A 23,113-nucleotide genomic window follows, 5' to 3' on the forward strand; every position below is an offset into this window, starting at 1 on the left:
CTATAAACTTTGCGACTAATAGTCACTTATATTATATTCCATCAAACTTACTGAGAATGGAATGAAAATAAATTGGGGAACATATAGCATTAAAAGAACTGCTTCTTCCTATAATCCATTTAGCTGGTAAACCCCATTTTCCAGTCTCTTTCAAAAACTTGGTTAACCTGTCCATGAGCTGTACTAAACCAAACTGAAGTTTTATAATACTACTGCTTGTTAAATATATGAGCTAAAGGAGCACTAAGTTGTGCATATATTTTATTGATATAGAAACAGCTGCAGCAGTAGTTATTTCTATGATGGTAATAGTATGTGTAACTATTTGCAGGAAATGACACGCTGCTACCTGAGAACTAATCATCCTAGCCTTAGTAATAACCAACCTCAAACTGCATTGTTTGCAACAATCCAAGCATCTTTTCACAAAACCTGAGAAACTACTTGCTTTAAACCTTTTTTTGAAGGGAGAAATAATAAAAAATGAACCCATGTTCTGATTGTGTTAATCATGGAACTCACCATAAAGTGCCACCCCTACTTTCATTCTATGGAATCCTTAGAATATAGTACAGGTAGTCCCCGACTTACAGGCATAAGACTTATATACAACTCCTTCTTAAACGGGGGTGAGGCAACAGAAAGTGAGAGAAAATCTACCCCCCAGAAGGGAAATTCACTCCTGAAAGAGTTATCATGGGGACAAAGTGTCTCTACTGAAGCTTTATCACGAATCCTTGTTTCCACAACAAGCCAACTTTTTCAAAATCCAATTCTCAAAGGGACAAAAAATGAGATGAAAACTTATAAACAAGGGCACAGACAGCATAACAAATGTCTCAGGAGTGTTAAAACTTTTGCTATGCTATCCAAAACTCCCCCCCCCCCCCCCCCGTCTCTCTCTGTATGTATGGCTGGAATTATACTTAAAAATGTACCAGTCCCAACTTACACAGAAATTCAACTTAAGAACTAACCTACAGAACCTATCTTGTCTGTAACTTGGAGACTACCTGTACAAGTTCTAATGCTGCCAAACACTGACCACAACACAACCAAATTCAACATCTAGGGAAGTGAATAGAAGGCCTAACACGGTCATATTTAATTTCAAAAGAAAACCTTTACAGACATTAAAGAATGAAACAAATTAAAGTTGCAAGAATTATCGGATCAAGGAGGCTATAACAGCAACTAATATAAAATGTCTGTCTCACACAGATTAGGAAACCAACAAAAGTTTAAGGCTGATGCCAGCATAGGTGATGAAAGGAATCAAAGAGGCATTCTTGTGTGAATGCATTAGGTATTTTTGTTGTTCTGTTATTTACTTCCAAAGCATCGTGCACACTAATTGTGTTATCTAAAATAAATAATATTATTATTTGCGAAGACCCGAAAAACAAAGCCGTCCTTTAAAAAGTGGAAGTATTGGTGAAGTAAAAATAAGGTCTAGTTACAAATTGGCATTAAATAATTCTTCTCCAACAGTACAAAAAGTGACAAATTAGATGGAGGATAGGTTTTTCTATGATGAGCATGGAACCTCCATGCTCCGAGTCAGCATATCTCTAAATAGGTGAAGGATACAGAAACCTAAGAAAAAAGAAAACCATGGCCTTTATGAATTACGCAGGAATCTATGGAAGTAACTACAGTAGAGTCTCACTTATCCAAGCTAAACGGGCCGGCAGAAGCTTGGATAAGCGAATATCTTGGATAATAAGGAGGAATTAAGGAAAGGCCTATTAAACTTCAAATTAGGTTATGATTTTACACATTAAGCACCAAAACATCATGTTATACAACAAATTTGATAGAAAAAGTAGTTCAATACGCAGTAATGTTATGTTGTAATTACTGTATTTATGACTTTAGCACCAAAATATCACGATATATTGAAAACATTGACTACAAAAATGGCTTGGATAATCCAGAGGCTTGGATAAGTGAGACTCTACTGTATTTACCTATTGCTGAATTCAAAATTGTTTAGCTTGACCCAGCAGAATTCATATGCTCTTCTCAAAGGAACTCTGAGAAGTAAATGAGTTCTCAAACTCTGTACAAGCGAAATGAATAAACATCTTTGACCCTGGACAACTTGTCATGCTTCTGGGATTCAAGATAAACATGCTCAACAAAAAAAATTATGCTTACTTGACTAGGGTTTTTTGCAGCTTGTGAATTACTCTGGGTAGTACTTGTGGAGAGGCAGTCAAAAAAGGCTTGGTCAGCTACTGAAATTCCATCTTTGGCACTTTCATGTAGAATCTGGAAAATAGAAGCTGCTGAAAAAATGTTCCTAAATAAAGCATGTCATTTTATATTCAAGAATAAACTCTGAACTGTAGTTGGAACATGCAGACATCCTTTACTATACACTTACCTTCCCTATAATATAAACTGAATGGTTTAAAAAAACATATTTTTCCCATTGAAGAAATTTTTATTACAAAAAGGCAATCTATATACACATGGGCTCGTCCTGTCATAACACAAACACAGCAACTCAGTGGTGGCTCCCCGGCTGTGGAACACCCTCCCCAGAGATATACGGCAAGCCCCAACCCTTTTGAGTTTTAGAAAAGCCTTAAAAACATGGCTCTGCACCCAGGCTTTTAACGAATAAATGATAAAGACGACCCAGATTGTTATATGGATAAAGTTGGAGGATGTTGGACGAACGGATTTTAAGCATATGTTTTATGTTTTATATTTTATACTGTATTTAATTGGTTGTAATATGTTTTATATGCTGTTGTTTTTAATGATGTATCGGCATCGAATTGTTGCCAATTGCATGCCGCCCTGAGTCCCTCCGGGTGAGAAGGGCGGGATAGAAATATTTGAAATAAATAAATAAATAAACTATAGTGCACAAGGGAGCTCTGTTTCTCCCTCTTTACTGTAATTTCCATTCATGCAGTTAGCAATTCAAGACATTGCTGGGCAAGTACAGAGAGATACTTGTACTCGATTCCCACATTCATTTTCAATTTTCCTTTCTCTCTTCAGTCAAGAAATGTGTAGAAGAAATAGAGGGGAAAAGGTTGGATGGAGATACAGGTGGGTAGATGTGATTGTTTATACCTATGGATCAGGATGGGCAAAGGGCTGTAGGAAAATCTTATGCAATCCTTTCATGTGCATTCATTGTGCATGTAAAAAAAGGATCCTTTACTTAATCAAAATAAGTTCTTGTGATTAGGGCACTTAATACAGCTTATTTTTAAAAAAGAATATAGCATAGGTCTCTGGTATTTAAAAATACAGAAATAATGAAGAAATTCTGACCCATTCATAAAACACAATTATCATGCTTGCATTGCAACGATAGACTGGAATTCTGACGTTTTCTGAATAATGCAACAAACAACAGGTTGCTCCTGTAGTAATGAGGAGCAACTAAATTGTGTGTGTGTTTGTGTGTGCTGTGTTTAATTCATCACCTGTTGCTGGACTGCAATTCTCATGAATTCCAGCCAGCACAGTCAGTGGTGAGAGATGCACTCCAGCATCTGCCATGCCTTTCTTTGCCTAACTCTTGAGTTAAACAACATGTTTTAACCATTATGACATAAAGAGAGAAGGAACTCTGGATTCTCTTTCCTCAAACAAACCATTACTGGTTCACAAGTCACAAACAAGCTACAGGTCTACATTTCATCAGGGGGAAGTTGTCAAACAAGAATGACTAAACAATGTACAGAAACATGCTTGATCAGTCATAAGTTCATTCTATAATATCAAGGGTTATTGAGCCACGTGAACATGACCAACTATGCTATATGAAATTTCTAATTTTTAACACTACTTTTGACTGAATGGGCAGCCGTTACATTTTTAGTGCTCTGATTAACACTGTTGCATCATGTTATCTTACTTCAACATAATCTGTTGGAACCAATCCCCGTTCTCCTTGGCTGTTTTTGCCTTCTAGCCAGCCTCCACCTACATCCTAAAATAACAACAACTAGTGGTTAGAATGATAAAACAAAGAAATTACATTCATTTCTAGAAAATAAGCTTTTCTATACTTAGCATGTTAAGCTGCAATATCACGTTTTATTTCTTTCACCCTACAAATCAGTTTTCTCAATTATCTTTCCAGCCACCATAGAAGAATTGTTAGTTGACAGAAAAATTACTTAATTCAGTCTAAACAGTCAATTTCCCAGTTATTGAGAATCTGATGCCACATCTTCCCAGTCTAATACTTCCTTCAACTATACTGGCTATATGGAAATCTGTAACAGCTAACGCTGCAATCCGATCACTTCTTTATTTGGGAGTAAAATGTGTTAAATGCAGTGGGATTTAATTCTGGAAAAACATGCATAAAAGTAGCACCACGTATCTATTACTGACTACTACAATTTGCAAGTGTATATACAGAGTGCATCTATATGCAACTCAAACATATTTCAACAATACAAAATATTAAAACTCAAATTTTAGCATTGACAATCATTTTTACAGGCACGTTTGATGCCTGTTTGTTGTAGTAGAGCCTGTGAGTAACGTTACAAACAGTAGTATGGGTGCCAGAAGAGGGAAAAGGGTTACTCGGGAGCAGGAATCTGATGATGAGCAGCAGAGAAAGAGGATCCGGGACATACTTACAGCACCTACAGATGAAGAGTCATTTGAGGGATTCTCTGGGGACGATGGGTCAATGAGTGAAGGAGAAGGAGGAAACACCATGGATTGGACTAAGATAAGAGAAGTGCAAGCTATTTGTGAGGCACCAACAACTAGTGATACTTTTATGGGGTTCTCTGGGAGTGAAGACTGGCAATCAGGGGATCCAACTGATTCTGGGGGGAATTAAGTCTTGACAGGAGATGAAGGAATTGGAGGGAGACTCAAGGGAATTCACGTGAAGAGCTGGGAGCAGCTGCGGGGGATAGTGATGGGGCAGTGGTCAGTTCATCTTCTGATATTGGATTGTAGATAAAAGTGGGTTCAGGGATGAGGGGTCTTTGCAGAAGGCAAGGTGTTGATGTGCGTTCGTGTGCTGGGTGTTGTGTATTGGGAAAGTTTCTTGTAGTCTTGCTGCTGCCTGTTTCATGTTTGGCGTTGGACTCGGATCTGCAGTTTGGACCTGAACCAGTTTGGCTAAAGACGCTGCTTCTGCGGACACTGGAGCAACGCTGTTTTGGATTCCTCCTGCTTTGACCTTGGACTTCGGCTGACGACACTTCTCTTCTTGCAACTCCCCTTGTTAACCATTTGTGTACTGTGCCTTTTCGTTTTGCCTTAGAGCGCTTTGTTTGACTTGTTACTCTTTGCATCCAGTTAACCTGGATTACATTTCTGTTTACCTTTTGGACCAGGTCTGGTTTGGATTTTTGAGTTTTAACCAGTGGAACTGCATTTAAGCATCCCTGCGTCCTTTTTCTTTTGTTTCAATAAACTTTGTTTTGAAGTTACTTTTAAGTCTGGCCCTTTAAGGCGTCTGTGATTCCAACACTGTTTATAAAGCAAACATTAGATCACTTTCACCATTACTGGTTTCCTTTTAAGTAAATTATCTTTCTATCTATCTGTCTACTATTCTAGTTATTTTCCATTAGCCTCAAAAGAAAAAAAGAAAAAAAGGATATAGTTTTTCACATTGAGAAACAGAATTACTCAAATTTTCTTCAACAAAATTCCAGGAAGCAAGTTAGCTGTTACCCCAATTTCCACTTACCGGGTTGGTGATTGTGATTATTTCTCCTTCATTAACTGTCAACTCATTATTTCCAGGTTCTGCAGCAAAATCATACATAACCCGAGCCTGTAGGTGTGTAAAAATGAAATATCAGTGACACATCCCAAATCAATTTCATGGAGCTGAGTAGGTGGTGAGACCTTTATTTAATAGCCCGAAACCTCTTTCAAAGTTATTATTTTATATAGAAAGGTATGAATGTAAATCTTTTAATGAATTATAGGATAAATTTAGCTTACCAATTATACCTAACTGGCAATTTCTGCAATTTAAACACTTCCTAACACCCATTTTTTAAAAACTGGAAGATTGCAGCATCTACTCTCACAGAGCTAATTAATCATAGAATCATAGAATAGTAGAGTTGGAAGAGACCTCAAGGGCCATCTAGTCCAACCCCCCGCTAAGAAGCAGGAAATCGCATTCAAAGCACCCCCGACAGATGGCCATCCAGCCTCTGCTTAAAAGCTTCCAAAGAAGGAGCCTCCACCACATTCCGGGGGAGAGAGTTCCACTGCCGAACAGCCCTCACAGTGAGGAAGTTCTTCCTGATGTTCAGGTGGAATCTCCTTTCCTGTAGTTTGAAGCCATTGTTCCGTGTCCTAGTCTGCAGGGCAGCAGAAAATAAGCTTGCTCCCTCCTCCCTATGACTTCCCCTCACATATTTGTACATGGCTATCATGTCTCCTCTCAGCCTTCTCTTCTGCAGGCTAAACATGCCCAGCTCTTTAAGCCTCTCCTCATAGGGCTTGTTCTCCAGACCCTTAATCATTTTAGTCGCCCTCCTCTGGACGCTTTCCAGCTTGTCAGCATCTCCCTTCATCTGCGGTGCCCAAAACTGGACACAGTATTCCAGATGTGGTCTGACCAAGGCAGAATAGAGGGGGAGCATGACTTCCCTGGATCTAGACGTTATTCCCCTATTGATGCAGGCCAAAATCCCATTGGCTTTTTTAGCTGCCGCATCACATTGTAGGCTCATGTTTAACTTGTTGTCCACGAGGACTCCAAGATCTTTTTCGCACACACTGCTGTCAAGCCAGGTGTCCCCCATTCTGTATCTTTGATTTCCATTTTTTCTGCCGAAGTGAAGTATCTTGCATTTGTCCCTGTTGAACTTTATTTTGTTAGTTTTGGCCCATCTCTCTAGTCTGTCAAGATCGTTTTGAATTCTGCTCCTGTCTTCTGGAGTGTTAGCTATCCCTCCGAGTTTGGTGTCATCTGCAAACTTGATGATCGTGCCTTCTAACCCTTCGTCTAAGTCGTTAATAAAGATGTTGAACAGAACCGGGCCCAGGACGGAGCCCTGCGGCACTCCACTTGTCACTTCTTTCCATGATGAAGACGACGCATTGGTGAGCACCCTTTGGGTTCGTTCGCTTAGCCAATTACAGATCCACCTAACCGTAGTTTTGTCTAGTCCACATTTTACTAGTTTGTTTGCCAGAAGGTCGTGGGGGACTTTGTCGAAGGCCTTACTGAAATCTAGATATGCTACATCCACGGCATTCCCTGTATCGACCCAACTCGTAACTCTATCGAAAAAAGAGATCAGATTAGTCTGGCATGACTTGTTTTTGGTAAATCCGTGTTGACTATTAGCAATGACCGCATTTGTTTCTAAGTGTTTGCAGACCACTTCCTTAATGATCTTTTCCAGAATCTTGCCTGGTATTGATGTGAGGCTGACCGGACGGTAATTGTTTGGGTCGTTCTTTTTTCCCTTCTTGAAGATAGGGACCACATTCGCCCTCCTCCAATCTGCTGGGACTTCTCCTGTTCTCCAAGAACTCTCGAAGATGATTGCCAGTGGTTCTGAAATAACTTCCGCTAGTTCCTTCAATACTCTTGGATGTAGCTGATCTGGCCCTGGCGACTTGAATTCGTTTAGAGTGGCCAGGTGTTCCTGGACAACTTGTTTCCCTATTTGGGGTTGGATTTCCCCCAATCCTTCGTCCATTCCATGTTGCTGAGGTTGAAGATGGCTTTCTTTTTGTGAGAAGACCGAGGCAAAGAAGGCATTAAGCAGTTCTGCCTTTTCCCTATCCCCTGTCACCATCACCCCATCTTCTCCTTGCAGTGGCCCTATCGCCTCCTTTTTCTTCCTTTTTCTACCAACGTAAGCAAAAAAGCCTTTTTTGTTGTTTTTTATGTCCCTGGCAAGCCTGAGCTCATTTTGCGCTTTAGCCTTGCGAACCTTTTCCCTACAGGAGTTGGCTATACGTTTGAATTCTTCTTTGGTGATTTCTCCCCTTTTCCACTTCTTGTGCATGTCACTTTTGAGCTTTAGCTCAGTTAGAAGTTCTTTGGACATCCATTCTGGCTTCTTTGCATTTGTCTTATTTTTCTTCTTTGTTGGCACTGTTTGCATTTGCGCCTTGAGTATTTCACTTTTGAAAAACTCCCATCCATCCTTAACTCCCTTGTTTTTTAATATTGGCGTCCATGGGATGCCGCTCAGTAATTCCTTCATTTTTTGGAAGTCAGCTCTCTTAAAGTCCAGAATGCGTGTTTGACTTGTCTTAGTTTCAGCATTCCTTTGTATTGCAAACTGCAGGAGCACATGGTCACTTGCCCCTAAGGATCCAACCACTTCAACTGTATTGATCAGGTCTTCCACATTTGTTAAGATTAGATCAAGAGTTGCTGATCCCCTTGTTGCCTCTTCTACCTTCTGGACCATAAAATTATCTGCAAGGCAAGTGAGGAATTTGTTGGACTTTGTACTCTTGGCTGAGTTTGTTTTCCAGCAGATATCGGGATAATTGAAATCGCCCATGACTACTATATCTCTTCTTTGTGCCTGTTTGGTCAGCTGTTGACAGAAGGCTTCATCAAGTCCTTCATCTTGACTCGGGGGTCTGTAGTAGACACCCACGACAAGATCTTTTTGAGTCCCGGTTCCCTTGATTCTTATCCAGATGCTTTCAAGCTGGTTTCCCGGATTACAGTCTTGCATTTCTTCTGCAACGTAACTGTTTTTGACATATAAAGCTACTCCCCCTCCTCTCCCCTTTGTTCTATTTCTGTGAAAGAGGTTATAGCCCTCAATGGTTAAATTCCAGTGATGGGAGTCATCCCACCAGGTTTCAGTGATGCCTATGACATCGTATGTGTGGTGCTGTGCTAGGAGTTGGAGTTCGTCTTGCTTATTTCCCATGCTCCGAGCATTAGTGTAAAGACATGTAAGCCCCTGTGACCTCCCCTCGAACTGTTTATTTGGGATTATTGTGCTCTCTGTACTTGGTCCTTGCTGTGTTTGTGCAGCCCTCCGTTTAGCCTTTCGGCGGTTCCCTGTGGTCGTGGGTAATATAGTGTTCGCCAGGCTGTTGTTCCCCTCCCCCAGTGGATTTAGTTTAAAGTGCGCCTGATGAGGTTTGTGAGTCTGTGTGCAAAAAGATGTTTTCCTACTTGTGTGAGATGCACCCCATCGCTTGCCAGTAGTCCATCCTCTTGGAAGAGTAGACCATGGTCAAGGAAGCCAAAATGCTCCTCTTGACACCATTTTCTGAGCCAGTTATTGACCTGTACTATTTTTCCGGCCCTTGTAGAGCCATGTCCTACAACGGGGAGGAGGGATGAAAAGATCACATGTACATTATACAGTTTTAGCGTTGTTCCCAGAGCTCGAAAATCATTTGTGATCTTTTGAAAAGTATGCCTAGCGGTGTCATTGGTACCTACATGAATCAACATAAGGTGGGGAGGGTGATGGGGCTTTAGGAGCCTGCTGAGCCTCTGAGTGATATGGTGTATTTTTGCCCCCGGGAGGCAGCATGTTTCTCGAGCCATCCCATCCGGTCTGGAAATGATGGCTTCCGTTCCTCTAAGGAGGGAGTCACCTACTACCAAGACCTGTTTCCTTTGAGGATTGACAGGGTCCCTTTTGTGCAAGACAGTGTGTATGTCCCCTGAAGAGTGTTCCTGTTGAAGTGAATCATGTAGGTGTAAAGTGTTGTCCTCCTCCTCAACATCCCCAGTGCATTCATCAATGACAATCCATTGAGATACATCCGAGAGCCCATTACTCTCCCAAGGATGTTCCTGTTGCTCCTGGTCTATGATTGGGGATGGAGCATTTGCATGATTACATAAGTGTGACTGTGGTGATGCACTGTCCCTGTCAGGGCTATCCCCTGCGCATTGATCCAGGATGGTCCACTGAGTGGTATCTAAGAAACTGTGGTCCTCCACAAGATGTGTTTCCTGATTGTATGTTAATGATGTAAGAATTTCAAATCTGTTGTGTAAATGCAGCTGAGCAGAGGAGTTCTGTGGAGGCTGCCTGGTCCTGCGTCTCCTTCTATGGGTGACCTCCTTCCAAGCCTGAGGGTTGTCTACCTTTGAGTTGATCTCCCCATAAGGTTCCTGATCATGGTCTTGGTGGTGTTGGTGTGATGCAGGCTGCTGATCTACAGCAGCGTGTTGTGCAGTGTCCAAGAAGAGCTCGAGTGCCTGAATGTCCTTAAGGGTCTTAATACGGTGCTCGAGCTGTTGGATCCTCTGCTCCATCAGAGTCATCTGTTTGCATTTGGAGCAGATGTAGTTGTCTAGTTTTTGTGTGAAAAAGCGGAACATGCGACAGCTGGTGCATGTGATGGGAATGTTTTGCTTTTGTTGCATCTCTTGGTGAGCGTGGTGGCCAAGTGGGATCTTTGTACAGTTAAGTAATATGCACGCACTTTATGTGCAGACTGCAATAAACCACGTCTTTGTGTATTTGTTTATGTTGCTTTGTTTCCTGTATGTACTGCAAAGGATAGGTAGTAAAGGTGATAGGTGTACTGCAAAGGATAGGTAGTAAATGTCCTCCTGCTGCCTCTGTATGGCCTGCCAAACTTTATTTTCCATACTCCCTTTTTTATATAAATTAGGCATAGAAAAAATCAAGATTGAACTCACCCTAGTTAAGGATCTCTGGGGTCTTTAGAAAACAGCTCTTCAGACACATCTTTGCCTGCCCCATGATGAATTACAAGCAACCTGTCCTATTTTGTGTAACTATATTATTGGTATATAATAGTACTTCAGAGGTATAGAAGTCAATCCATAAAATGATTCTCTGCCCTCAAGAGCTAATATTGTAATAACAAACTGACAATAAAGAATTGGTGGTACTGTGAGTCCAAATCCCAAGATAAGTAGATTTTTTGTCATTATATATCATTCCAGATTGGGCAAGGGAACCTCAATACAAAATCACAAGAGTATATCAGCATCCTAAAAGATCTATGCAACCTGCCTCAATTGCATTACCATTACTCATAATAAAATAGTAAAGCCTACTAGTGAAGAGCCAGGTGAGAAAAAACTATGGGCTTAATGTCAGAGCTAACTAAAGAAAGTGGAACTTAAAATAAGCAAAGGTTTTTGAGGGAAGACACAAAAAGCATAATCTCATGCAAAAAGGAGTATGTACATAAAACAATAATCTTGCTTTAGTCACTCAGCAAGGAAAGCCAGAACAGTCATTAGAGGGGCAAAGTATTATACAAGTAGTCTCCTCTGCCCCTCTTAAAGAGCACAAAGCTTTGATTATATGTTCCTGCATGGCAGAGGGTTGGACTTAGTGGCCCTTGTGGTCTCTTCCAACTCCTTGATACTATAAGAAGCCAAGAACTGTTGTACAATTGGTTCTCTATATTTGCAGGTTTGACAGAGATATGCATTCAGCCCTATCATGAGAAGACATCACTCATTACAAAATGCAACAATGCTTAGTAAGGTAGAAGGAATTAGGAAAAGACGAAGGCCACATTACAGACGGTATTCTCAATCAAGGAAATCACGGTCTGCAAGACCTGGGCAAGGCAGTTGATGACAGGGTGACTTGGAAATCTCTCATTCAAGGGGTAGCCGTCAGTTAAAGTCAACTTTTCCTATTAACTGTACCTCACAGATTTCCTCTGAATGTTATTTTGTTCAAAATATTTTTACTGCAAACAACAAGAATGAAGAAGCTGCACACAGCTCTGTTCAGTGTGCCACAGACAGGGAACGGGAAACAGTACGGTATCTTCTTCACTCTATGGGGCTAATTAATTTTTACAAAGAACAGGAACTAGAAATCAGACTTTATATTTTATTTATGCTACCTTCACCTGTTTCCCAAACACAAAAACAAATGAATCTCAATGCTATATAGATTTAGAATACTACAGTTATGCCAGTATGCTCTTGCCCTCTACCTTTTGTGCTGCTAAATTAAAACAAAAAGTTCATATCTAATTCAGAAAAAAAACATGTTCAAATGAAAATGTAACTTCAGACTGGCCTCTTAGGAAAGATGTTATTTTATCGTTTCAATGTAATATTGAAAAGTGAAGGGAAGTTGAATATAAAATTTCTCCTGGTTAGATTTCTGGTCTTTACATAAGCCATTTTGCATAGGCCATTATTCCTGATGTATTTAAATGAAAGTTGTACTGTTTATTAATTAATTGTATTGGTTTCTTAAGTATTTATTTTGAATCCTATATGTTTATAGTTGCATTTTTATCAGATAATTTTCATGTTTCTTTTGTTGCTATTGCGTATGTTTCAGGCTGGAATTAGCTGCTTCGTGAAGAGTTCAAAATAAAGTAGAAATGAATGAGAAAAAATTATATACCGTATTAACTTTAAATTTGCTCAGGGTTAACAAAAACTCGGCCATGATATAAACAGTTCATTATTGTACAGGTCTTTAGACTAAAAATCTATAGCAGTGCAACAAAATGTCCTAAAAGAGATCAGTTTGGTCTCTCTGTTTATCTATCACTAAATTGGGAAATTTAGTGCAAGGTAAGCAGAGATACAAACTGAACTCTTTTAGGAGGACTTTCTAGAACAGTGGCCTCAGATTGAAAATATTATCTCTCATAAATACACCTGCCATATTTATTTATTTACTGTATTTCTACCCCACTCTATCTCACCTCAAAGGGGACTCAAGAGTGGCTTCCAGTTTTGGCAATTATTCAGTGCCACATTGAAACATAAAAGCATACAAATACACAAGACATTAAACTATAAAATCAAAATAAGGCACAAATACGATTAAAAACTGTTAAAAACATTGCACCTAATCCCGCAATCATAGTCCACGCTGCTTTGTTTATATCGACTCTGGATGTATATTCCACTGTAGTTGTGCTACTCCCCAAACGCCTGGTTCTACAGCCAGGTTTTGACTTACTTTCTGAAAATCAGGAGAGAGGAAGCTGATCTAATAATATTTCATTTGGTTAGTAAGTGTAGAGGTAGTACTGATATTGATCTTTAAAGATATCTTGATTCCAGACATTTTAGAATCTTCTGAATGGAAAACAACACTATTAAAGGACTCAGAAACAAATTTCAACTAAAAATGGTATCTCAAATTTCATCTTAGCACATCTTAAAGGCAGTCCCATGCTGGCTATTACAGTATCCAATCAGACTAATGTATAATCACATGTTCTATTGATTGAGAGCAACATGAGATTTGAGTGCTGGATGGCAATTCTAAAGGCCAGGGTTCTAATCTGTGCTCAAAAAAAGGCAAAGACAAAATTGTTGGAACTCAACCACATCCTGCATAAGTTTATAGTCCTCATCAAGGAAACATAGGCAGATGCGTTAGCAGGCATGGAAAGCCCTTCCTCCACTGCCCTCTTGTTTGCCTGTCTGTATTCTCTCCTCCTATTTCTGTTTGTTAGATTGACATTTCTCGGAGACACAGATCTTTTAATTCCAGACCACATGGCAAGCCTCTTAGTCCTTAGTTTTGTTCTTCTCCTATGAGCATGGAGAGAGACGAAGAGCTAGATAGCTAGGGTCTTAAATTTCCTATATAGAAATGTAGTTCTTTCAATAAAGTTTTTTGTAACTTTTACAGCTTGACTCTGGTCCTGAATTGCTAAAGCTCATTTGCTTGACTGCTACCTCAAGAAGCTTCTGATCTGTTAAAACTGCTGCTGTTGCTAATCTACATTTTAGATGCTTTTTCCTTTTTGAAATTATACAACAAAAACCCCCTGACAAACTCTTTCCAATAAGACCTTATGAAGGGTCACCTGAGTGCTGCCATAAACTAGAAATGATTTGAAGACATACAACTCAATATTAAGTTCAGGTGAAGGGTGAAATTGGCAAACATGCCAAAAATGTATATAGGCAGTCCTCAAGTTGCAAACAAGATAGGTTCTGTAGGTTTGTTCTTTAGTTGAATTTGTTTGTAAGTCAGAACAGGTACAATTTTCAGTGTAATACCATATCTTTTTATATCTATCTAGCTATCTATCTATCTATCTTGAGGGGGGGTGTGAGAGATAGCAAAGGGAAGGGTTAACGCCCCAGTGACGTTTGTTTTGCTGTCTGTGCAACTGTTCAGAAGATTTCACCTTATTTTCTGTCCCTGTGATAACTGAATTTTGAAAAATGTGTTTGTAACTTGGGGACTGTCTGTCTGTCTGTCTATACACACACACATATGTGAGGAAACTGTAATTTTATGTCTGATCAGGGATTGAAGATAACGATTAAATACTCAGTACAGAACAAACATGTGCCTTTCAGGAAGGCAATCCACTGCACTGAGGATTCATTCTGAGGGAACATGCATGAAACTGAGCTAGACTTATGCTTTTGGGAATATGTCCAAAATAACAACTATAACTGGCTCTGCACAGTGCTCTGATCCTATCTAATCTGTCTTTTGCCCTGTCCCTGCTTTCAGCACACAGCCACGGCTGTAGTTCATCCTACAAGACACTTCCCGGTTACAAACTGAGCCCCAAGGCAAAAAAAAGCCCCCCACCTCTGAACTACAGAAACAAATCCAGAAGCAGTCAGAATCTGCAGTTAATCCCCTCCCCAACAATTATTTTCTTTAAGGTTTTTATAATGTGTTTTAACAATGTTATTAACAGATCTGTTTATATTGTTTTGTTTTTATGATTGCAATTTTGGCATTAAATTTTGCCAATATTTGTAAGCCGCCCTGAGTCCCCTCGGGTGAGAAGGGCGGGGTATAAATGTTGTAAATAAATAAATAAATATGTGCCATTACTTATTTAGATTGTACATCAAAGGGTAGGAAACTGCCAAATTACTCATTTCAAAGACTTATGTTATAGTTGAAGGGTGGGGTATAAAACCATTATCACAAACAAAAAGAATGCTGTATCATATGCTACTGAGACGTATAGATCCAAGAGGGTTATGTGCTCCTTCACACTACTTATCCACCAAAGTGGCTTAACTGAAATGGATCCAAGTAATCAGCTAAAACCAGGGAAACCTCAAGCTGAGAGACAACAATATTTTTTCAATAATTTGCAAAAGAGACATTGATTGGTCAGCATGCAGGAATTTAATCATACTTTCTTTAGTCGTCAGAGCAGCCTTTTAAATATCTTTTGAATATCTGTAAGATTAGGAGGCTTTGGACTGCTGAAATTGACCATTTGCTTGTCCATGCCTTGATTATGCCATGTCTGGGTTATTTTAATAGTGTTCTGGCAGGTTTTTCTTCTACTTTTCTTCTTCCATTTGTTTTAATCTAGAACATGGCATTCATCTTTGATTTACTGGATTAAGCTATTGAGTTGTGTCTGAGGTTGCTAAAATATGTATAGATGGGTAGGGTTTCATTTTGGGTTGGAGATTTCATTTCATAAATATTTATACTGTTGTGGTTTATTGTACTTAGCCTTGACTGAATATGTTGATGTTGCATCCATTGATAAAAAGGGCATTATAAAATTTGTAATTATTGTTATTAAAACTAGTCTTTGTCTGTGGAGTCTGAGTCCAAGTGAAAATGAGAAAAAAGTCTTCACAAACTGAGCACAGAGGACAATATAGTGTACCCGGAACTTAAGAACCAAGCTATTGCAACCTCCTCACCACTTGACAAGGAGTTCAGCTGATCATGACCATTTCAAGTGAACTGCATTACTCCTACTTAAATATTAAGCAATACAACATATGAAACAAGAACAAGATCCATTCCTTGTATATGGCCAGGTTTCATTTGAGACATGCCCAACTGTCATGGAGAACTTGAAGTCCTCAACCACACTAGGGCTGCAGTAAATTTTGAGACCTACATTACTTGTAATTACACTTCACACAAGTGACACAATCTCAACTTCCCAGGTTGGTGAGGACAATAGAAGACAGCCTTCTCAGTGGCTGCTCCCAGACTTCAGAACACTCTCCCCTCCATTATCTTTTCACCAGCAGACAAATATTATCATGTTTGAACCGGTCCTCAGCCTTAGCAGACCAGGTGGAGTGATGTGCCATTGGGTGTGCTGTGTCTAAATATGTAATATGCAATTAATTTAAACATTTAATGTTTTAAAAGTAGTCAAATTGAATGTATAATTTAAAGATTATAAAACTTTTGTATTCCATATTTTAGAATTTTTAAATTTTATATTGTAAATGGATTGAGATCAATTTGAAAGAAAAATATGATATAAATCAAATAAATAAAGATTATTAGGCATTGGGATGGCTGTTGTTCAAACTTGTTCTAGGAAATGCTAGTGGGGTTTTCAATGTTTTGTACTGTGATGCCCTTGATTACAACAGCCTAACGAGTGGTGAAAGATTGCTCTTGTTTGTTGAAATCTCAGCACCAACTATGTATGTATCCTGTTCAACAAAATGCCCCTTTTGAGCACATCTGGCAGAAGAGATAGAATTGGCATACATCTTGCAATAATTCCTCCTCATCATTAGAACCATACGCTGATTCTATTCTGAGAAACCCAGCAGGCACAAATACAAGAAGTTAAATCTCTGCTCTAAATTCATCCAAGTTTAATTAATGCAGGTGAGATTAGCAGGGCTCTCCATGATAGGATTCTGGATGTAAATTTCGGATAGAAAACTAAAGTATTTAGCCTCCAAACCTTACTTCCTAGAATACATGGGAAGCAACAACATATACAGGCCTCAACCTCTCAAAATTCCCTAGGTTGCTATTTCTATAGCCAAAACAAAGGGTGAACTGCTTGTCCTCAAAACCTCCAGTAGCCCAATTTAAAAAAGTAGTTGCAGCCCTACCCCCCGTCACACATTTACTTTATTTATTTGATTTATATTTTGCCTTTCTCCCTTTGCAGGAACTAAGATGGCCTACAGGCTTTTAAAAATACCATAACATATTATTTAAATATTTGTTAAAAATAAATAACAGTTTAATAACAAAAGATTTAAAAAATACACAAACAAATAAAAACACAGGCGTACTACAAAACCTTTCTTACTTATTTTTTTTTCAAAGCCAGAACCAGACTACCGCTTTTCATATGGTGACAGTCCATGCACCCCAGAGGCAGAAAACTGGCCCTTGGACTTATCATCACCACACACGTTGGCTAAAGAATGTATAATTCTGCATAGCTATCATTTTATGAAGACCTCCAAACTGTATTCCAGGATTATGCACATCCAAATATATGTTATTTCCTCTCTCCATCCCTGGTAAAACTATGAGGGCACTGAATCAGATCTTTCAACTGGTACAAAACCAAAAAACACAGCCTATTAAGGAAAGTACAGAATAATCTCTTTCTACAAACCAAATACAGTATGTGTACTCTGTATTAGGAAGAGAATATCAGTGAAACAGTTTATGCTTTCTCTTTCAAGGAGATATCTAGCCCTTAAAATATGTTGTTTTATAGGTAACTAGCTGTGCCCGGCCACGCTGTGGCGAAGTATGGTGGTATGGGAAATAAAGTACAGTAGAGTCTCACTTATCCAGCGCTTATCTGGATTATCCAAGAAAAGAAAAATAAAGTCCTAATTAGAGGGAAAGGAATAATTGTTTTTTATCCAATTTCTGCCAGTTACAAGGCTAAACTCTGCCCACTTGGTCTCCTAGCAACCCACTCAGCCCAGGGGACAGGCACAGTTAGGCCTCAGGCCTCTTCCCCACTGCCTATAAGATACATATTATCTGATTTTAACTGGATTATCTGGCAATGTAGACTCAAGGCCCTTCCACATAGCTATATTACCCATTTAAAAGCTTATATTATCTGCTTAGAACTGGATTATCTTGAGTCCACACTGCCAGATAATTCACTTCAGTGTGCATTTTATACAGCTGTGTAGAAGGGGCTTCATATAATCCAGTTCTAAGCAGATAATATAAGATTATAAATATACAGTAGAGTCTCACTTATCCAACATAAACAGGCCGGTAGAACGTTGGGTAAGTGAATATGTTGGATAATAAGAAGGGATTCAGAAAAAGCCTATTAAACATCAAATTAGGTAATGATTATACAAATTAAGCACCAAACATCATGTTATACAACAAATTTGACAGAAAAAGTAGTTCAGTGCTCAGTAATGCCATGTTGTAATTACTGTATTTACAAATTTAGCACCAAAATATCACAATGAATGATACCCCTAAGATACCCCTAAGAATCATCCAGTTCAATTTCCTTATATCATGCAGGAGGACACAATCCAACCACTCCTGACAGATGGCCATCCCTACTCCTCGAAGATTTTCCGGTAGGCCCCACTTGTCCCCTTTCTTGGAAGCTAGGCTAGTTGGAAATTCCAGCAGTCATTTGGACTTGGGGAGTTGACTAGACTCTCCAAATGATGTTCCAACTGAGCCAGATTCCCTGGGGGGTGGGAACCGGGTGGGGTTTGGTTCCATCGAGGTCGTGTGGGGGAGGAGGAATTGCGGTCGACGGATTCCCAGGGAGAAGCGCAACAGAGTTCTTGCGACCCTGGAGAAGGATAGGTGTGGTAGCCTCGATGGCAGCCCCTCCGGGCTGAAGGTCCTGCTGCTCAATGCCAGATCCATCAAGGGTAAATCATCTATTATCCAGGATTTAATCCTGGATGAGCAGGCGGATCTGGCTTGCATCACCGAGACCTGGCTGGATGAACTGGGTGGAGTTAGTCTTTCCCAGCTTTGTCCTCCGGGTTTCGGGGTGCATCAGCAGGCCAGGCTGGGAGGGAGGGGAGGTGGGGTTGCGGTGGTCTTTCGGCAGTCCATCGCCCTGGTCAGATGCACCGCTTTGCAACCTGCCAGGTTTGAGTGTCTCCACCTGAGGGTGGGTACCTGGGACAGTTTGGGGATTCTGCTGGTGTACCGTCCACCCCGCGACACAGCAGTCTCCCTGCCTGAGCTAGCAGAGGTGGTCTCTAGCATGGTGCTGGGTTCCCAGCGCCTGGTGGTGCTGGGAGATTTCAACATTCACGCTGAGGCCACCTTGACAGGTGCAGCTCAGGAATTCATGGCCGCCATGACGACCATGGGACTGTCCCAAGTGATATCGGGTCCCACTCATCAAGCTGGACATACACTCGACCTGGTTTTTGTTGCGGGTGACGGTTTGGTTGGAGTGGAAGAGCAAACTATCCTTCCATTGTCATGGTCCGACCATTATCTGATCAGTTTAAGACTCACCACACCCGTAAACCTCCGCAGGGGTGGTGGACCCATTAAGATGCTCCGCCCCAGGAGACTTATGGATCCTGAGGGATTCCTGAGGTCTCTTGGGGATCTGTCTGCCATGGAGCCTGACGATCCTGTCGATGCCTTGGTCACTCGCTATAACAGAGTTGTCCAGGGCTATAGACATGATCGCCCCCGAACGTCCACTCTCGCTACGTGGAGTTGCCCCAGCCCCCTGGTTTACTGGGGAGCTGGCGGAGATGAAACGTGCGAGGAGGAGACTAGAGTGCCGCTGGCGGACAACTCGTGATGCATCTGACCGAGCACGGTCTAGAGCCGCTATTAGGGCCTATTCCGCGGCGTTGCGAGCAGCCAGGAAGGCTTTCTTGACTGCCCGCATCGCGTCTGCAACAACTAGATCCTCAGAGCTGTTTCGGGTTGTTGGGGAGCTCCTCCACCCTCCTCAGGCTGGGGGGGCACCTGACATCCCGGCAACTCGGTGTAGCGAGTTTGCTCACCATTTTGCAGACAAAGTCGCTCAGATTCGTTCCGACTTAGATGCTGGCCTTGTTGCAATGCCAGGTGAGGTAACCGAGGCTTCTGTCTGTTCGATCTTGTGGGATTCGTTTCAGCTTGTGCAGCCTGATGATGTGGACAAGATTCTTGGAGCGGTGAGGGCGACCACCTGTGCCCTTGACCCTTGCCCATCTTGGCTTTTAAAACAGGCCAGTGGTGGGTTGGTTGATTGGTTTGTGAGAATAATTAATGCCTCTTTGGAGCAGGGTAGATTTCCATCTAATCTAAAACAAGCGGTGGTGAGACCTATCTTAAAGAAGGCCTCCCTAGATTCGACCAACTTGCATAACTACAGACCAATCTCCAACCTTCCATTTTTGGGCAAGGTCTTGGAGCGGGTGGTTGCCTCTCAGCTCCAGGGATTCTTGGATGATACGGATTCTCTGGACCAATCGCAGTCTGGCTTCAGGCCTGGTTTCAGTACTGAGACGGCTTTGGTCGCCTTGGTGGATAACCTCCACAGGGAGCTGGACAGGGGGAGTGTGACCCTGCTGGTTCTCTTGGATATCTCAGCGGCTTTCGATACCATCGACCATGGTATCCTTCTGGGACGTCTCTCCGGGATGGGCCTTGGGGGTACTGTTTTGCAGTGGCTTCAGTCCTTCCTAGAGGGGCGTTCCCAGATGGTGAAGCTGGGGGACACCTGCTCCGACCCCTGGCCATTGTCCTGTGGGGTCCCGCAAGGTTCTATTCTGTCCCCCACGCTTTTCAATATCTACATGAAACCGCTGGGCGAGGTCATCCGGGTTTTGGAGTTCGGTGCCATCTCTACGCGGATGACACCCAACTCTACTACTCTTTTCCACCAAAATCCAAGGAAGCCCCTCAGATACTGGACCAGTGTCTGGCCGCTGTATTGGCCTGGATGAGGGCGAACAAGCTGAAGCTCAATCCTGACAAGACAGACGTCCTCCAGGTCAGTCGAAAGTCCGATCGGGGTATTGGGTGGCAACCTGTGCTTGACGGGGTTGCACTCCCCCTGAAGGCGCAGGTCCGCAGCTTGGGGGTCCTCCTGGATTCGGGGCTGACGCTTGAGGCTCAGGTGTCGGCCGTGGCCGGGAGGGCCTTTGCACAACTAAAACGTGTGCGCCAGCTGCGACCATACCTCGAGAAGTCTGATCTGACTACGGTGGTCCACGCCTTAGTTACCTCTAGACTGGACTATTGCAATGCGCTCTACATGGGGCTGCCTTTGAAGACGGCCCGGAAATTGCAATTAGTTCAGCGCTCGGCAGCCAGGCTTCTAACAGGAGCAAACTACAGGGCGCGTTCTACGCCTCTGTTTAAGGAGCTCCACTGGCTGCCGTTTGTTTTCCGGGCCCAATTCAAGGTGCAGGTTATCACCTACAAAGCCCTAAACGGTTTGGGACCCACCTACCTTAGAGACCGCATCTCCCCCTATGAACCTGCACGATCTCTTCGCTCTTCGGGGGAGGCCCTCCTCTCGCTCCCACCACCTTCGCAGTTGCGGCTGGTGGGGACGAGAGAGAGGGCCTTCTCCGCTGTGGCCCCCCGCCTCTGGAACTCACTCCCGAGGGAGATTAGACAGGCCCCCACCCTCCTTGCCTTTCGAAAAAGCCTTAAAACCTGGCTTTTCCAGAGGGCCTTCGACGACTAATTTTTGGGGGTTGATTTGTCTGCCCATTTAATTTAATTAGAGAGTGTTCTGCCATGATTATTGATACCTTGCTGAATACTTCTGCCTACGAAGCTACAGAAGCCCTCTATTTCGGCCTAGAACTGTTTTATCTCCTTGTTTTTAACATGTGATGTATGTATTGATTGTATGACTGCTTTTCATGTTTGATTTTACAATGTGTAATTTGTCACTGTTTTTATTATTGTTGTGAGCCGCCCCGAGTCCCCTCGGGGAGATGGGGCGGGATATAAGAATAAATTTATTATTATTATTATTATTATTATTATTATTATTATTATTATTATCTGCACAATAATAATACACATCGAATCATAGCATCAGACAGTTAGGAGACACCCCTAAAGGCCATCCAGTCCAACCCAATTCTGCCATGCAGGACACAATCCAAGCACTCCCAACAGATGGCCACCCAGCCTCTCAATACTAATACTAATAATAATAATAATAACAACAACAACATCATATAATCCTAAGGTTTGGAGTAACCCCTAAGGATCATCCAGATCAACTTCCTTCTACCATGCAGGAGGACACAATCCAAGCACTCCTGACAGATGGCCACCCAGCCTCTACATAATAATGATGAAGGGATGATGATGATGATGATGATGATAATAATAATAATAATAATAATAATAATAATAATAATAGAAGCATTGAATCCAAGAGTTTGGAGAGAGCCCTAAGGGCCATCCAGTCCAACCCTTTCTACTATGCAGCAGGACACAATCCAAGCATTCACAAGGCATGGACAACATATAAATACTATACAATACTACACAGGGACATAGACCCCCTCTACCCTCACCACTTTCACAGTACACAAACAACCAAATGCATACTAAACATAAAGACAACCATACAACAGACATTCAATACCACCAATACCTCAACAAGTTCTCACCAACACCACCAGACAATGCCACAGCAACGCTTGGCCAGGCACAGCTAGTATAATATAATATATAAACATTTCCTGAGGATCCATTAGAAACTTTCGCTTCAAAAAGAGCTACATGACTGAAAAAGTTAATTGCAATTGCAAAGGCAATTGCAAGAATATGGAATTAAAAGGATGCAGCTAAGTGCCTAGGAAGAGGAAGAGGTAAAAAGCATAGAATTCCTAGAACGCAGATCTCAAGCAGGCTGTAAAAAGAAAGAAGAGCTGAAATATTTTGGGTGTGTGTGTGGGGAGGGGGAAGGTTGTGTAGAACTTTGAAAGTTAAAACAAGCTTGTATTGAATCCTAGAAATAATAGGTTGTCTGATTGAAGCCACTAAACATGTTTTGAATATTTCTGACACAAATAGAAATGACGTGCTGGAAAACAATTACTACTGTTGCCGAGTAGAAATAAGCTCTTCAGAAAAAAAAACTTAATGCAACATGCTTCAAATCTTTGCCAGATAAACGTCCTGAAGATTTTTTCTCTGCATATTGTTTGTAAAACCTCAAAAATTGTGAAGAATGCTGAAATTATCTTTTAATTGTTGTTTCACTATTATTTTACAATTAAATTGCATTCTTATTCATTGTCTTAAAATGTGCAAACTGCCTAGAACTACTGTTGAAGCGACTGATGGGAATATAAAGCAGTTTTTCACCATAAAAATGTGAACACATATGGAATGTAAAGTTTTTAAATTTTTGACAGAGTTCAAATCAATTGATCTTGATATAATTTAAATTGATAGAGTTTAAGATTTAAATTACATATATCATATTTTAATGTGATTGTGGTATTTTTTGAAAC

General features: G+C 41.2%; 1 protein-coding gene across 4 annotated transcripts in view; it reads right to left on the reverse strand.

Moving 5' to 3' along the window:
* snx9 (sorting nexin 9) overlaps positions 1 to 23,113 on the reverse strand; it is a 64,859-nt gene that overhangs the window by 30,769 nt on the left and 10,977 nt on the right. For all 4 annotated transcript variants that reach the window (XM_003215773.4, XM_008123505.3, XM_008123500.3 and 1 more), the window contains exons 2-4: positions 5,699 to 5,785; positions 3,887 to 3,961; positions 2,161 to 2,274 (exon numbers count right to left, since the gene is read on the reverse strand). In XM_003215773.4, coding sequence (XP_003215821.1) covers positions 2,161 to 2,274; positions 3,887 to 3,961; positions 5,699 to 5,785 — 276 coding nt within the window. The remainder of the gene's footprint in view (positions 1 to 2,160; positions 2,275 to 3,886; positions 3,962 to 5,698; positions 5,786 to 23,113) is intronic.

The sequence above is a fragment of the Anolis carolinensis genome, chromosome 1, assembly GCF_035594765.1.
Source record: "Anolis carolinensis isolate JA03-04 chromosome 1, rAnoCar3.1.pri, whole genome shotgun sequence".
Classification (NCBI taxonomy): Eukaryota; Metazoa; Chordata; class Lepidosauria; order Squamata; family Dactyloidae; genus Anolis; species Anolis carolinensis.